Raw genomic sequence first — 16,072 nt, 5'->3', positions numbered from 1 at the left:
TTTTCAAAATTTTTTTTGTTTTTCGAGGTAGGGTCTCACTCTGGCCCAGACTGACCTGGAATTCACTAAGGAGTCTCAGGGTGGCCTCGAACTCACGGTGATCCTCTTCTACCTCTGCCTTCCAAGTGCTGGAATTAAAGCCGTGTGCCGTCTTTTGGAAATCAATGATGTTTATTGCCAACAGGATGGATAACTTAAGGATCCTCTCCATATACGTGGGAGGTCTGGGTGTTAGAGTGAAAGTAAAGGGTGGTAGGGGAGCCATTGACAGTGAAAATGCGAGCGGTGGACAACACCGACTACATCTCGAGAGGTTTAGGAGGCTGGGGTCCGCCGGGCGACTCGTTTTTCTAGAATCTGACTCTCAACAGCGACACGGTAAATTGCTACTGTAGGAAAAGACGTTTCCAGCAACGCGCGGGAAAGTCGTAAAGTTTTCCCGCCACGGGGAGGGGTGGGAGAGGCGTGGCTCATGACGTCAGAGCCGCACCTTCCGGATAGGAGGCCTCTGGGGCTCCGCCCGGAGCAAGATGGCTGCCTGCGTGAGGCCGGATGGGGTTTACCGTTTCCGCCCCGCGTAGTCCCGCCCCTTCCGGGCCACGCTGGCGCGGAGAAATGACGGCGCCGGATGCGCGCCCCGTCGCCGTCGCGTTGCCGAGTTCCTGAGTCGTGCGGCGTACGCGACGGTAGTGACGCGTGTGACCCGAAGGATGGCGGACGCCGGCTTGCGCCGCGTGGTTCCCAGCGACCTCTATCCCCTGGTGCTCGGCTTTCTGCGCGACAATCAACTCACGGAGGTGGCCAATAAGTTCGCCAAGGCGACGGGCGCTGTGAGTCCTGGGGGGTGGGTGCGCGGTCCGAGGCAGGAGGAGGTCACCTCCAAGGATCTGGGCCCGCACGGGCTTGGTTTTCACTGGCAAGGTCCCTGGTACTCTCCGGTCCTGTGTCTGCGAGGCCCCAGCTGCCACTTTGTGAAAGCCTGGGGTTTCTTCCCACGAGGTTTTTTTGTTGAGGCAGGTCCAGGTCTCACCCAGCCCTGGCTAGCTTGGAAGAGTTTTAGTCCAGCCTGGCCTCGAGCTCTTTCTGCCTTGGCCTCTCGAGTACCGGGGTCACAGGCGCGAGGCACCGTGCGGGGCTTAATACGGTTTTGAGTCGGGTCGCTTCTTGGCTCCGCAGCGGCGGCAGCGTGGGTCCCGCGTGGCCCAGGTCACGTGGCTCGCTGGGTGTGGGCAGGAGCTGACGCCTTGTCCCGTCCAGGGCAGTGGCGGTCCGCCTGGTTCTTTGGGTTTGGGTGCTTTTTTGTTGGCCAGGCAAAGCATTGTTGGGTCTTTCCATCGCGTTTACTTGGGACTCGAAGACACAATGCTTAGAAATGAAGAGAAAAAGAATGAGTGGGAACAGGCCTGTTCTTTCCGTACGCTGATGTAGAATTGATGGAACATTCTTGCCCTACCAAGCCGGCCTGGCGGTAGGCTTGGAGCTCTGGTCACTGAAGTCAGTCGTGTTTAGGTCTGGGACCAAGCTCTGCCAACTTCTTACACGTGTGACACTGGCAGCTTTCATTGATGTGAGAGCCTCATATATCTTAGGCTGGCCTCCAACTCGTCGGTTTATGGGGAAAGTGCCTTGGAACTTCTGATCCTTCCAGCCTCAGGATTGCTGGGAATACGGAACGAGTGAGTACTGTTACAGCAAGAACTGATCTTGTGAAGGGCTTATTAAGCGCCACTTTCAGAAGCTTAGCGCTTTCTGTGGCTAATCTCCCGTATTCTCAACAGGTGAAGGAGATAGGTAGTATTGTCTCCGTTTTATAGAAATGAAAATGACTTGCAGGAGATTTTGCACCTTAATGAGTGGTGGAGGTGAGCCCACATATATTTGCTGAGTTTTTGGCACATCTGTGATCACAGCACTCTGGATGCTGAGGCCAAGGGTATTGAGAGTTGGAGGCCGGCTTGGATACTTATCTGTTTCTGAGTCTGTACTCTTCCCCTTGTGGTGTGGGAAGTCGAAACCAGCACTTTGTATTTTATTTATTTATTTGAGAGAAAGAAAATGAGTGTGTCAGGGACTCCAGCCACTGCAAACAAACTCCAGATGTATGCAGCGCCTTGTGCATCTGGCTTACGTGGGTCCCGTAGAGTCGATCCTTTGGCTTTGCAGGCAAACGCCTCAACTGCTAAGCTATTCCTTCTGATCCTCCACTTGCCGCATGCTTGGATTAGAGACTTGTTCCACGCCTGGCTCAAGCTTAGGCCCTTGTGTATACTGTAATGCCTTGTCATGTTTTTGCATCAGTTAATATTCCAAATCAGTATATTAGTAGCTAAATTTTTTTCTGTGGGGGGGGGTCACTGTATTATTATTATTTGGTTTTTGTTCTTCAAGGTAGGGTCTTCCTCTAGCCCAGGCTGATCTTGGAATTAGTCTCAGGCTGGCTTTGAACTCACAGCAGTCCTCCTACCTTAGGCTCCTGAGTGCTGGGATTAAAGGTATGCACCATCATGCCTGACTTTTATATATAATACTTTTTTTTTTTTTTTTTTTTTGAGTTAGGGTCTCATGCTACCTCGGGCCGACCTGGAATTCACTCAGTAGTTTCAGGGTGGTGATGAACTCTTTGGCGATCCTCCTACCTCTGCCTTCTCAGTGCTGGGATTAAAGGCGTGCGCCACCACACCTGGTTTATAATACATTTTTACGATATTCTCTAACCCCCTTCCTTTTTTTCTTTCTTACCCCCCTGAGGTAAGGTCTCACTAGCCCAGGCTTACCTAGAATTTACTATGTAGTCTCGGGTTGGCCTCAAACTCACAGCAGTCCTCCTACCTCTGCCTCCCAAGTGCTGGGATTAAAGGCGTGCACCACCATGCTGGAGTTATAGACTCCATTTTTGTCCTCCTCCCTATCAACCCCAACTTTCTACTTTGTTACGTTTGTGGGTTTTTTCTTTCAAGTTAAGGTCTTGATCTGTCCTTGGCTGACCTGGAATTCACTCAGTAGTTCCAGGCTGGTCTCGAACTCACAGCCATCCTTCTACCCCTGCCTTTTGAATGCTGAAATTAAAGGTGTGTGCTACCATGCCTGGCTTTTATTTGTTTTTTATTTATATGCAAATAAACACCAGTCATTTTAACACTTGTCCAGCTTACATGGCTTGGGAATTGAACCCAGGTTGACAGGCTTTGCAAGTAAGTGCCTTTGACCACTGAGCAGTCTTCTGCTTTATTCTTCCAAATGCTAGGATTATATGTTTGAGCTGTTACACACACACAAAAAAAACACTAACATTTTTTTGGGAGGGGGGAGTGCAAGCACTTTGATATGTTGAACTGAGACTCTATCCTCTTGTCAACAGCTTCTAAGTGAGGAGTGCAGGAATGTACCACTGCACCTGCCTCCTGAATGTAATTCTTCCTGTATACATGCCAGCGTACTTAACAGTCTTGGAGACATGTTTCTAGTGATTTGGTTTGGTAATCTTCTTGCAGCTAAAACCACCTTCAAGTGTTTTTGTGTCCTTGTTTTAGCATAAGATTTTATTCTTTTGAAATTTTGTTTATAATTTTATTTATTTATTTATTTATTGGTTTTTCAAGATAGAGTCTCACTCTAGTGCCAGGCTGACCTGGAATTCACTATGTACTCTCACTGTGGTCCAGGCTGACCTGGAATTCACTCTTTGTGGCCTTGAACTTGTGGCGATCCACCTGGGATTAAAGGCTTGTGTCACCACATCCAGCTAATTCTATTTATTTTTGAGTGACAGAAAGAGGCAGATTGAGGGCGGTGGGGGGGATGGGCACACCAGGGTCTCTAGCCACTGCAAATGAACTCCAGATGCATACTCTACCTTGTGCATCTGGCTTACATGAGTCCGGGAGAATCAAGCCTTGAACCGGGGTTCTTAGGCTTCACAGGCAAGCGCTTAACCACCAAGCCATCTCTCCAGCCCAAGATTTATTTATTTTTATTTTATTTTATTTTTATTAACAATTTCCATGACTGCAAACAATATCCCATGGTAATGCCCCCTCCCCCACTTTCGCCTTTGAAACTCCATTCTCCATCATATCCCCTTCCCTTCTCAATCGGTCTTTTCCTCCTATCATGAAGGTTTTTTGTAGGTAGTGTCAGGCACTGTGAGGTCATGGATATCCAGGCCATTTTGTGTCTGGAGGAGCACATTGTAAGGAGTCCTACCCTTCCTTTAACCTTAAATTCTTTCCACCTCCTCTTCTGCAATGGACCCTGAGCCTTAGAAGGTGTGGTAGAGATATTGCAGTGCTGAGCACTCCTGTGTCACTTCTTCCCAGCACCATGATGCCTTTTGAGTCATCCCAAGGTCACTGCCCTCTGAAAAGAGAAAGTTCTGTAATGAAAAAGTGAGAATCGCATTAATATATGGGTATGAACATTAAGAGAAGTGCTTACTGAGAAGTTTGATGCACATAGTACATACTTTTAGCCAGACAGCAGCAGACGTTACACCCCTAGGGCTCATGACTACCCTGTTGTAGGATTTTAATATCAGGGATGCATTCCCTCCCATGGAGCAGGCCTCCAGTCCAATTAGAGGGCAGTTGGCTTCCCCTTATATTTGGCTGGCCAAATATAAGGCTTGCGGTGTCCACTATGGAGTATCTTCACTGGTGATTTCTCTCTTCCATTGAAGTACATGCAGAATCAGCACAAGATTTTATTGTTAGGTAATATATTGCTAGGGTAAAGAGAATGAACTTTGTTCTGGTTTTGACATTTGAGATAGGATCTTAGGTAGCTTAGGTTGGTCTCTAACTCTATGTAGTTAAACCTGACCTTGAACTCCCCTGATTGTCCTGCTTGTACTTCCCAAGTTATATGTGTGCTCTACCTTGACTGGCTGGAGATAAACTTGATTTCAAGTATATGTTACTTAGCATGGGAATAAATGTTCTGAAACTACAAGGGTAGCCTCCCCTACTCCCTGAGGTAGGGTCTCACTCCAGCCCAGGCTGACTCACAGTGATCCTCCTGCCTCTGCCTAAAGATGTGGGCCACCACACCCAGCAATCTTTTTTTTTTTTTTAACTTAAAAAATATTTTATTATTTATTTGCAAGGAGAGAGAGACAGACACAGAGAAAGCATGCCAGGGTCTCTTGTTGCACTGCAAATGAATTCCAGATGCATGTGCCATTTTTGTGTATCTGGCTGTACATGGGTACTGGGGAATTGAACCCAGGCTGTCAGGCTTTGCAAGCATGCACCTTTAATTGGGAAGCTGGGGAATTGAGCCCAGGCTGTCGGGCTTTGCGAGCATATACCTTTAATTGAGGAGCCATCTCTCCATTCCCCCTTTTTTTTTTCTTGAGACAGGATGTCACATAGTCCAGGAAAGCCTTGGACTCATTATGTAGCCAAGGACAACCAAACTCCTAATCCTCTTGTCTGCATCTCCCAAATGTTAGGAATACAGGCCTGAGCCTTCACACTGTAAAGTAACTGCATCTAATTCCAACATCCTACAAGTCTGATTGACAATAGAACTTCTGCAACTGTAGAGTGATGGAATGTTGCAGCCAATATAGCTTCGCTATCTTTAGCCTCTTTGGTAGGCATTTATTGCCCACCTCTGTGTTTGACCTAACATCCTTGTAACTTTCAGGTGACCAGGTGAAATCTTTTTGGAATATGCTACTAACAGACTACCAAGCCAAAGGCTAGGAATGTCTTAAAATCTGAAAATGTTTTTTGTTTCTTTGTTGTTGGTTTGTTTTTGATTTTTCGAGGTAGGGTCTCACTCTAGCCCAGGCTGACCTGAAATTCACTATGTGGTCTCAGGGTTGTCTCGAATTCAACAGTGATCCTCCTACCTCTGCCTTCCAAGTGTTGGGATTAAAGGCATGTTCCACTATGCCTAGACTTTTTTATATTTTTAATTGGTAGCTATATAAATATCTTCCTAATTTATGAAATTGGGAAAATTCTTAGAAAGATGGGGTATCCATTCAATATTTAGTAGATCTACAACAGGGCACATTTAATGAAAGAATAATAAACTGTGCCATCTCCTAGAGGAGCAATGATAACATTTTCTTACCTCATCTTTTTTTTCTTTTATAGACACGGCAAGATGCCAATGCCTCTTCTCTCTTGGACATCTATAGTTTCTGGCTCAAGTAAGCTTCACTTACTCCATTCATGCTGTTTTCTTCCCCCAGGAGGTTTGGGCTGTTTACCTTGGTTTGAGAAGGATCCAGTCATCCCTCCACCAAGTCAGCCTAATCTATATTAGCAGGTCTGCCAAGGCCCCAAAGCGGAAATTACAGACAAATGGACCAGTGACCAAGAAGGCCAAGAAGGAAACGTCTTCCGAGGACAGCAGTGAAGACAGCAGTGAGGAAGGAGCTCAAGGCCCGCCAGCTCAGAAGGCTGGTAAGCAGGACGCAGGCTGCGTGGTGACTCCCAAAAGAGAACTTGCCGCTGTCTGGGCCACATAGCTGATTCTTACGATGACCTATGGTTTTGTTCAGTTGTACCTGCCAAACGAGCCAAAGTGCCTCAGCATCCTGGAAAAGCTGGAAAGGCAGTGGTCAAAGCTTCCAAGAGCAGCAGTAGTGAAGAATCCAGCGATGAGGAAGAGGAAGAAGACACCACAAAGAAAAAGCCCGTCCAGGTTCATAGCTTTGGGAGGAGAGGGAGCTGCTTCAGGGTGTGGAATGGAAGAAACCCAAAGCAGGCATTTGGCTTGTGGTCAAGGAGTAGGGATTATATAGAATACACTCTGGGAACTTTGAAGGGGGCAATAGAAGTTGGGCTCTAAATCTATGCAAAATTTGACCCCCTTGTTGGGCGTGGTGGCATGCATCTTTAACCCCGGCACTTGGGAGGCAGAAGTAGTTGGATCACTGTGAGTTTGAGGCCAGTCTGGGACTACAGAGAGTTTCAGGCCACCCTGGGATAGAGAGAGAGACCCTACCCTAAAAAAAACTAAAAAGATCCAGCTGGGCATGGTGGCGCACGCCTTTAATCCCAGCACTTGGGAGGCAGAGGTAGGAGGATCGCCGTGAGTCCAAGACCACCCTGAGACTACAACTACATAGTTAATTCCAGGTCAGCCTGGGCCAGAGTGAGACCCTACCTCGAAAAACTAAAAAAAAGAAAAAAGAAAAAAAAAACTAAAAAGAAAAAGAAATGACCCCTTTGCTTGGGAAATCAAAATTTTTTTTTTTTTTCAAGTACCAATAAGTCTTTATTCTCCCAGGAAAAGAAGGGTAGGAAGAGTCAGCACGTGTTACAAAATGATTAGAAAATAAGGAAGGAGTACAGGAAAATCAACCAAGAAATATAAACACCCCAGTGAAGGGGCCACCAAAGCCCCAGAGGGCGTAGTCTCCTGCAGTTCAGGAAAGAGAAGGGATGGGGAGAGAACAAACAGGGACACACCTCCCCCCTCCCTCCCCATAAATTCAAGACTTCTCACAACGCTTTGGTTTCTAGCAGTAAACATGGAGTTACATTCGTCCGTCTCCTATTAAACAATCTTGTGGCCACTTTGACATAAGTTTCTTGCACCTGCATAAAAAGTTCCTGAGTGATTTGAATATACATTCATATTCCCTTTTCTGGTCTCCAGACCCCACTTTCTACATGGAAGGCTCCCAGTTGCTTCTCTCACTTAAGGATTACAGAATAAATAGGTCTAACCTATCCAAACACCCCAAAGCATGTTTGGTAAGAATTAAACCAATAAATGGTTTGGGAGTAACGACTCACATCTGTAATCCCAGAATGACAGAGGATAAGGCAGGAGGAGATTGAGGCAAAGCTGGACTTCAGAACTGGACCCTCTCTCAAAACACCACCAAAAATACAGTTTTGACTCAGGTTGGGACCAAGGGGTAGGGGTCCCGAGCATTTTTAGTATTTCTGCACACATCATTTAAGAGTTGTAGAAATACTTCAAGAATTAAATGTATCTGAGTGTGTGCAAGTTTTCTTTAGAGGGAGAAGAGTGTAGATTTTTTTTTTTTTAAATCGGGGATACTGTTCAGGGCTAAAGGAACAAATGTTTTCTTGGGAGCTGTTCACAGGCTATGCCAGGGACAAGGTCAAAGTCAAATGCCTGAACTTTAACAATTTTTTTTTTCTTTTTATTTACTTGAGAGCAATAGAGAAAGAGGGAGAAAGACAGAGAGAATGGGTGCTTCAGGGCTACCAGGCACTGCAAGCGAACTCCAGAGGTGTACCCCCTTGTGCATCTAACAGGGGTCCTTAGTCTTCATAGGCAAGCGCTTAACTGCTAAGCCATCTTCCAGCCCCAATTTTCTGTTTCTTATTGATAGTTTTTTGTTCTTATCATATGGTGTCCCTTCCCTTTTGGGGGTACTCGAACCTCTTAGTGATCCCATTGTATGTTTTAACAGAAGGGAGTTAAGCCGCAAGCCAAGGCAGCCGGAACTCCTAAGAAGGCGAAGAGCTCGGAGTCTGACTCGGACTCCAGTTCAGAGGATGAAGCACCACAGAACCAGAAGCCAAAGACACAACCTGTGGCTAAAGCTCCACCTAAAGCCCCAGCAAAAGCAGGTATTTTCCTGTCCCCAAGAGGGGCTGCGGCAAGCAGGCCTTAACCTGCTTGTTAGGAGGCAGACGTGGGTGGATTGCTGAGTTTGAGGTCACCCTGATTGCTGCGTGGTTATGTGCCTATGCACCATTTTACCTGCAGTGTCCCGAGTGGACCATCATATGTCCTGGTCCTTCACTCTAACATCCATTTCCTTAAAATTTCTTTATTTTAGGGGTCCAGATAGAGAGTGGGCATGCCAGGGCCTCCAGACACTGCATACAAACTGCAAGTGCATGTGCCACCTTGTGCACCTTGGCTTGTATGGTTACTGGGGAATCACATCAGGGTCCTTAGGCTTCACAGGCAAGTGCCTTAAGCATTTAATCATCTTCCCAGCTGCCGCCCCCACCCCCTTTGTTTCAGTCTAACTCAGGCTGACCTAGAATTCAGTATGTAGTCTCAGGTTGGCCTTGATCTCATGACAATCCTTCCACTCTGCCTGGATTTGGAGACATGCACCATCACACCCGGGCAGGTCTCATTCTTACTTGACAAGCATTATACACAGACTGAGCCATCTTCCTGTCCTGCTTTAACTTTCTGATCCTGCACTCACCTCCTGGTTGCTAGTATTACAGGCACGCACTATCTTGCCTTTAATCCCAGCACTCAGGGTGAAGAGGTAGGAGGATCGCCATGAGTTCAAGGCCACCTTGAAAGCACAAAAAGTTAGCTTTTGTCTTGATAACCTATGTCATTCTCAGTCATGTCTTGGGCTGGCTGGAGAGATGGTTTAGCAGTTAAGGCACTTACCTGCAAAACCTAATTACCCTAGTTCAGTTCTCCAGTGAGATGCACAAAGTGTCTGGAGTTCATTTGCAGTGACTGGAGGCTCTGGCACGCCTATTCTTTCTCTGCTTGCAAATAAATAAAAATATTTAAGGAAAACTTGTAGTCTTACATAGCATCCAGATTTTTTTTTTTTTTTTTTTGAGGTAGGTTTTCATTCTGGTTCAGGCTGACCTGGAATTCACTATGTAGTGTCAGGGTGGCCTCGGACTCATAGCGGTCCTCCTACCTCTGCCTCCCTAGTGCTGGGATTAAAGGCGTGTGCCACTACCCTTCTTGATTGTTTTGTTTTTTGAGGCATAGCCTCACTCTAGCAGCCCAGAGTAATCTTGAAGTCAAGGTGATCCTCCTACCTCAGCCTCCTGAGTGTTGGGATTAATGATGTGCACCACCATATCTGGCGTTCCCAGATTCATCTTAATACTGCTTTCAGAACTAGAGAAATAGAGTTAAAGGCAGTTGTTTGTAAAGCCTGACAGTCCAGGTTCAATTCTCCAGTACCCATGTAAAGCCAGATGTACAAAGTAGCACATCATTCTCTGTGTGTATATCTCTCTTAGATAAAAATGTAGTAATGCTGTTTTCTCTTTGCTTAGGCACACCATCTGGAGCACCATCTACAGTAGCCAATGGCAAAGCAGCCAGCAGCAGTAGTAGCAGCAGCAGCAGCAGCAGTGATGATTCAGAGGAGGAGGAGAAGGCAGTAGCTGTTCCCAAGAAGGTCTGGGCCGCAACTTCTATTTGGGAAGACAAAATGTGTGTTTCCATTTCCTAATAGGACTGTTTGGGATAATATTTTTCTTTTAACCATTTTGTCTCTGCAGACTGTACCTAAAAAGCAGGTTGTGGCCAAGACCCCAGTGAAAGCAGCTGTCACCCCTACCCAGAAGAGTTCTAGTAGTGAAGAGTCCTCCAGTGATGAGGAAGAGGAACAGAAAAAGCCCATGAAGAAAAAACCAGGTGATTGGATGTAGCCTAGAGTCAGAAGTGACACTGTCATCAACATGTATGTTAGAAATAAATGAGTAATTCCAGCCACACTCCAGGCAAAGAAAATTCCAATTCTAAAGAGAGATTATCAGAGAATAAGCACATATATTTGTTTATTTTCCTGAGAGAGATTTGGCACGCCAAGGCATCTGGCCGCTGAAAACTCCAGATGCATGCACCACCTTGTGCATTTGGCTTATGTGGGTCCTGGGGAGTCGAATTTGGGTTCTTAGGCTTTGCAGGTAAACTCCTTAACCGCTTAGCCATCTCTCCAGCCCCAATTTTTTTTTAATATATATTTTTAAATTTTATTTATTTATTTATTTGAGAGCGACAGACACAGAGAGAAAGACAGAGGGAGAGAGAGAATGGGCGCGCCAGGGCTTCCAGCCTCTGCAAACAAACTCCAGACGCGTGCGCCCCCTTGTGCATCTGGCCAACGTGGTACCTGGGGAACCGAGCCTCGAACCGGGGTCCTTAGGCTTCACAGGCAAGCGCTTAACTGCAAAGCGAATGGACCCAGATTCGATTTCTCAGACCCATGGAAGCCAGATGCATAAGGTGGTACATGCATCTGGAGTTTTTAGTGGCTAGATGCTCTGGTGTATCCATTCTCTCACTCTTTTCACTCTGGCTCTCTCAAGTAAAGAAATTTAAAAAATTAAAAAAATATTTTTATTTTCAAGCAGAGATAAAATGAATGAGTTTTCTAGGGTCTCCAGCCACTGCAAATGAACTCCAGGTGCATGCATAACTTTGTGCATCTGGCTTTATGTGGATACTGGGGAATTAAACCTGGGTCCTTAGGCTTTGGAGCCAAGCACTTTAACTGCTGAGCCATATCTACAGCCCACATTTTAAATTTTGAAATGGTCTCTTTCTGTAGTTCAGGTTGGTCTCAGACTCATTGGTTCTCCTGCCTAGCCTCTTAAGTGCTGAGACTATGTGCATGAGCTCCTATGCATGGTGTATACATTTAAAAATATTTTTGAGCCGGGCATGGTGGCGCACGCCTTTAATCCCAGCACTCTGGAGGCAGAGGTAGGAGGATCGCTGTGAGTTCAAGGCCACCCTGAGACTCCATAGTGAATTACAGGTCAGCCTGGGCTAGAGTGAGACCCTACCTTGAAAAACCAAAAAAAAAAAATTTTTTTTTTGTTTAATCATTCTTATTTGAGAGTGAGAGAGAGAATGGGCGTGCCTGGGCCTCCAGCCACTGCAAATGAACTCCAGGCGAGTGCGCCCCCTTATGCATCTGGCTAACGTGGGTCCTGGGGAATGGAGCCTTGAACCGGGGTCCTTAGGCTTCACAGGCAAGCACTTAACTGCTAAGCCATCTCTCCAGCCCCTGGTGTATACATTTTAAAACAACCAGATTGTTCCTTTTAAACAGGTCCTTACAGTTCAGTCCCACCACCTTCTGCTCCCCCACCAAAGAAGTCCCTAGGAACCCAGCCTTCTAAGAAAGCTGCAGAGCAGAAACAGCCTGAGGAGAGCAGTGAAGAGAGCAGTGATGAATCTGGTAAGTCACAGGGACACACTTAATACTACAAGTGGCTCTGGAAGAGCATGCACAGAATAAAGAAGAGAAATACTCATTCCTTTTGGCTAGAGTAAGTTTAGGGCTAAGGATTTTGTGTGTCACTTTCCTGGTTGGGTTGGGACTCTGGATCCATTGTAATGGCACAAGTTCTCACCAGATTCAAGTTCTGAGGAAGAAGAGAAGCCTCCAGCCAAGGCAGTCGTCTCCAAAGCAACCACGAAACCAGTTCCAGTAAAGAAGTCAGCAGAGAGCTCTTCAGACAGCTCAGGTAAGGCCGCAGAGTACCTTGGGCCAGTGGGATCCTGCTGCCCTTCCCTAGATCTGATTTGAGGGGCTTTTTTTGTTGTTTTTGTCTCCATTGTCCAGACTCTGACAGCTCTGAGGATGAAGCACCTACCAAGCCCGTCAGTGCCAGCAAGAATTCAGGTAAACCAGCTGCTACTTCCAAGATGCCGACGGCCAAGACCCCTGCAGCTCCTAAGCAACCTATAGGCAGTGGTCAGAAACTTCTCAACAGAAAGGCTGATAGCAGCTCCAGCGAGGAAGAGAGCAGTTCCAGCGAGGAGGAAGAGACAGCAAAGAAGACTGTGACCACCCCTAAGCCCAAGGTGACTGCCAAACCAGTGCCATCTCGGCCTGCCAAACAGGCACCTCAGGTGGAGGAGGACAGCAGCTCTGACTCGGACAGCTCCAGTAGTGAGGAGGAGGAGGCAGAGAAGACACCTAAAGCCCCGGTTAAGAAGAAGGCAGCAGGAGGTGGCGCCTCTGACAAGCCAGCCACTGCCAAGCCAGCCGCTGCCAAGCCAGCCGCTGCCAAGAAAGCAGCAGCCAGCAGTAGTAGCAGCTCTTCCTCTGATGATTCCAGTGAGGATGAGAAAGCGAAGCCCAAGGGCAAGGCCACTCCCAAATCACAAACCCCCAAGGCCAATGGCACCCCAGCACCAGCTGCCCAGAATGGAAAAGCAGGCAAGGACAGTGAGGAGGAAGAAGAGGGAGAGAAGAAGGCAGCAGCATCCGCTTCCAAGCCAGGTCTGTATCCAGAGATCCTGTCCCCCAAACTTAGATGGGATCTACTCTTGGAAAGTAAAGTGGGCAGAAGAGGCAGTTGGGGGCCGGGGCAAGAAGAGGAGGAATCAGGTCTTGTGAGGCTGGGTTTACTTTGTTTTGAGACAGGGTCAAACTAACTTAGGCTGGCCTAGAACTCAGTTCTCCTGAGTCTGCCCACAGTATTGTGGTTGCAGGTGTGCACCCATGCCTGCTGGCTTCTGATTCTGGCTTGCTTTTTCTCATATGTATATAATTTTTTTTTTAAATCAGAAAAGAAACGGAAGCAGAGTGAGGCAGCAAAGGAAGCAGAGACTCCTCAAACCAAGAAGGTTAAGCTTCAGACTCCCAACACATTTCCAAAAAGGAAAAAAGTATGTTCCACTTGATTCTCAGGAGCCAGCCCTTTAAAAGTAGAAAGAAATGTCAGCCTGACCCAGGGCCCATGTGTCGTTCAGGTGATCTGATAATCTTTAACTTCCTTTTCTTTAGGGAGAAAAAAGGGCATCTTCTCCATTTCGAAGGGTCAGGGAAGAAGAAATTGAGGTGGATTCACGAGTGGCAGACAACTCCTTTGATGCCAAGGTAACAGAAAAGGTGGTTTCCACTCTGGGGAATGGGGAAGGAGAAGGCAGGTTTTTTGTTTTTTCTTCCAAGGTAGGAACTCTAGCCCAGGCTGACCTGGAGTTCACAGTGATCCTCTGCCTCCTAAGTACTGGGATTAAGGGTGTGCTCCACCATGCCTGATTTAAAAATATTTTTATTGGATTTGGGAGATAGCTCCAGGGGCAATTTTTGGTTTATGTTTATGAGAACCTCTTGGGTCTAGTTTGCCTTGAGGGAGTAGAGAAAGGAAGGTGATGGGGACCTGGGATTGTACTTGGTATGTTAACTACTTTCCACTACTTACCAGCGAGGCGCAGCCGGAGACTGGGGGGAGCGAGCCAATCAGGTTCTGAAATTCACCAAAGGCAAGTCCTTCCGGCATGAGAAAACGAAGAAGAAGCGGGGCAGCTACCGAGGAGGCTCCATCTCTGTCCAGGTCAATTCTGTCAAGTTTGACAGCGAGTGATCTGGGGCCAGCCATCCTTGGTGAAGCAAGGGTGATGATAGGCCACTAACCTCCAATGGACCCAGAATCTCTCAGCTTTGTTAGGAGAGGGTTTTGGTAAGGACAGAAATTTATACTAGGTCCTAAGCCTGCAACATAACAATCTCCGGTCCTTCCTGTGTTACTAGCTTTGTACAGATTTGTTTTAGAGTGTTGAGTGTCAGGCACAAAGGAATGTTGTTTTTTAAGAAACTCAATTTTAGTTGTCATTTCCTTCTTCCTGTTCTGTGGAAGTCCTCATACTGAGAAGTTTGTATATTTTATATTAAATCATTTCTTACTCGTTTTTGTTGTGATTTTCAGAGTTGAGTTCCACAGATAGACTTAAAGTCTCACATGTAAGAACTCTTAGAATTGGAGGATTCCGCCCCTGTGGAGTGTACATGTCCACATACTATCCTTCTCTCTGCCCTGGAGAGGAGCAGTTAAGAATGGCTCATGTAGATATGTCTGTGAAGCATGCCCACGATTTATCCTCATTCACTGAGTCTAGGACTGAAGCTTTTGGAAACCAGCATGCATCTACCAGCTTTTAGGGATAAAATTAGTTTTTTGCAACTTAATGTTCTGTAAAATTAATGGGCACAACTGTATGGTCTGAAATGCCATGCATCAGTCTGATTTTTTTAATCTATCATTTACATGTTTGCAATATATTTTTTATTTTCATTTGAAAACAGACTTTTCTACCATTGAAAGGCATTTTTTGACAACTTGGCCCCTTACTACTGTTGTATACTAAGTTCAGGACTGAATCTTCTGTTTTCAATATTGTCAGCAAAGTGGTGTTAATTTTATGTGAAAAGTTCATTTCACTTGGTACTTCTATCTTGTATCAGTGGTGATACAGAATTGGTTTTTATATGGTTGGGAATCATTGTTGAAGAAAGTGGGGGAATCCTGTCGTGGTGGTACACGCCTTTAATCCTAGCACTTGGGAGGCAGGTAGTAGGATTGCCGTATTTTCAAAGCCAATCTGAGACTACATAGTGAATTCCAGGTCAGCTGGGCTAGAGTGAGACCCTACCTCGAAAAACAAGACAAAACAACTACAAAAAAAAGGGAAACTGAAGATTTTCAATCTTCAATGGGAAGTAGGTTTACATTAGTAAATGTGTAGGTAACATGGTGGAAAGAACCTTTACAAGCAGACTAATAGAAAACTTCATTGGTTTTCAGAGCACAACTTAACCAGTTTATTGTGTCTTGGGGTTGGTGCATGGGAGACACTGCCCTGTGGCTTTGATACCTTAACTGACAGTGAAGTTAATTGTAAAATGGAGTAAAGCTGAGTGTAGTAATCCACCCCTTTAATCCAAGCACCCCAGGGGGGGGCGCTGACATTAGATGGATCATCATCAACTCCAGGCCAGCCTGGCTAGAGTGAGACCTTACCTGCCCAAAACAATAACAAAAAAGGAGCAAGCAGGGCTGGAGGAGTAGCTCAGTGGTAGTAAGCTTGTCTAGCACAGGCATGGATCCTAGACTAAGAGCTGGTTATGAGGACATGGGGCCACACTCTTCAGTGCTCAGCCAGATGGAAGGAGCGGGAAGACTTGATGAGTGTTGTGCAGCCTGGGCTGAGCCTTGGAGGAACCCATGTATCCCATGACCCACATTAGAAGCATTCATGTTTGGGTCCCACACTTGGTATGTAACTTGGTTTTCTCCATGATAACTGCCTGGAGTAAGATGATGTGCTGATAGAGTGAGGTATTTCAGTCTGCATGGTAAAAGTTCTATATCTTAAATATGAAACAATAAAATGATTTATTATGTCTCTTGGAAGTTTTATTAAGTCTAAATCTCTTCTACCATTTACCCATACCAAAACATCTAGGTACCACATCAGAGGGCTTACCTGTGAACTCACTACTTAGTCTTCTCCAGCCATACTTTGCCTAGTCTCCTTGCTTGCACTTGCACCTCTTGTTTGTGCCTTGCACAGGCTTTGTGGGTAGTATATAGTGTATGAGTGTGGTGTATGC

The 16,072-nt window shown here is 46.2% G+C and overlaps 1 protein-coding gene across 3 annotated transcripts; it reads left to right on the top strand.

The window, feature by feature from the left end:
- The first annotated feature begins 669 nt into the window (after positions 1–669).
- On the top strand, positions 670–15,864 carry Nolc1 (nucleolar and coiled-body phosphoprotein 1). 3 transcript variants are annotated; one of them, XM_045159228.1, is made up of 13 exons: positions 670–830; positions 6,105–6,160; positions 6,280–6,416; positions 6,515–6,657; positions 8,408–8,567; positions 9,993–10,117; positions 10,221–10,356; positions 11,780–11,908; positions 12,087–12,197; positions 12,296–12,958; positions 13,247–13,347; positions 13,466–13,558; positions 13,887–15,864. In XM_045159228.1, the coding sequence occupies exons 1-13, from the start codon at positions 711–713 to the stop codon at positions 14,043–14,045; spliced, it is 2,133 nt and encodes a 710-aa protein (XP_045015163.1). In that variant the 5' UTR covers positions 670–710; the 3' UTR covers positions 14,046–15,864. The 3 variants fall into 3 exon arrangements, with proteins under 3 accessions (XP_045015163.1, XP_045015159.1, XP_045015171.1); XM_045159224.1 differs by having other exon boundaries at positions 6,277–6,416; XM_045159236.1 differs by lacking the exon at positions 13,247–13,347 and having other exon boundaries at positions 6,277–6,416; positions 13,887–14,027.
- The last annotated feature ends 208 nt before the right edge of the window (positions 15,865–16,072 follow it).

This window comes from Jaculus jaculus, chromosome 1, assembly GCF_020740685.1.
Source record: "Jaculus jaculus isolate mJacJac1 chromosome 1, mJacJac1.mat.Y.cur, whole genome shotgun sequence".
In the NCBI taxonomy this organism is placed as follows: Eukaryota; Metazoa; Chordata; class Mammalia; order Rodentia; family Dipodidae; genus Jaculus; species Jaculus jaculus.
Note: the sequence above shows the minus strand (reverse complement) of the source record. Positions and strands in the feature narration are given on the sequence as shown.

Bases quoted from the DNA above. Each gene is read 5' to 3' on its own strand.
- Nolc1 (XM_045159224.1), top strand. From the start codon at position 711: ATGGCGGACGCCGGCTTGCGCCGCGTGGTTCCCAGCGACCTCTATCCC. The intron at 6,161-6,276 runs GTAAGCTTCACT...AATCTATATTAG, and splicing joins ATCTATAGTTTCTGGCTCAA to CAGGTCTGCCAAGGCCCCAA. The intron at 12,959-13,246 runs GTCTGTATCCAG...TTTTTAAATCAG, and splicing joins AGCATCCGCTTCCAAGCCAG to AAAAGAAACGGAAGCAGAGT.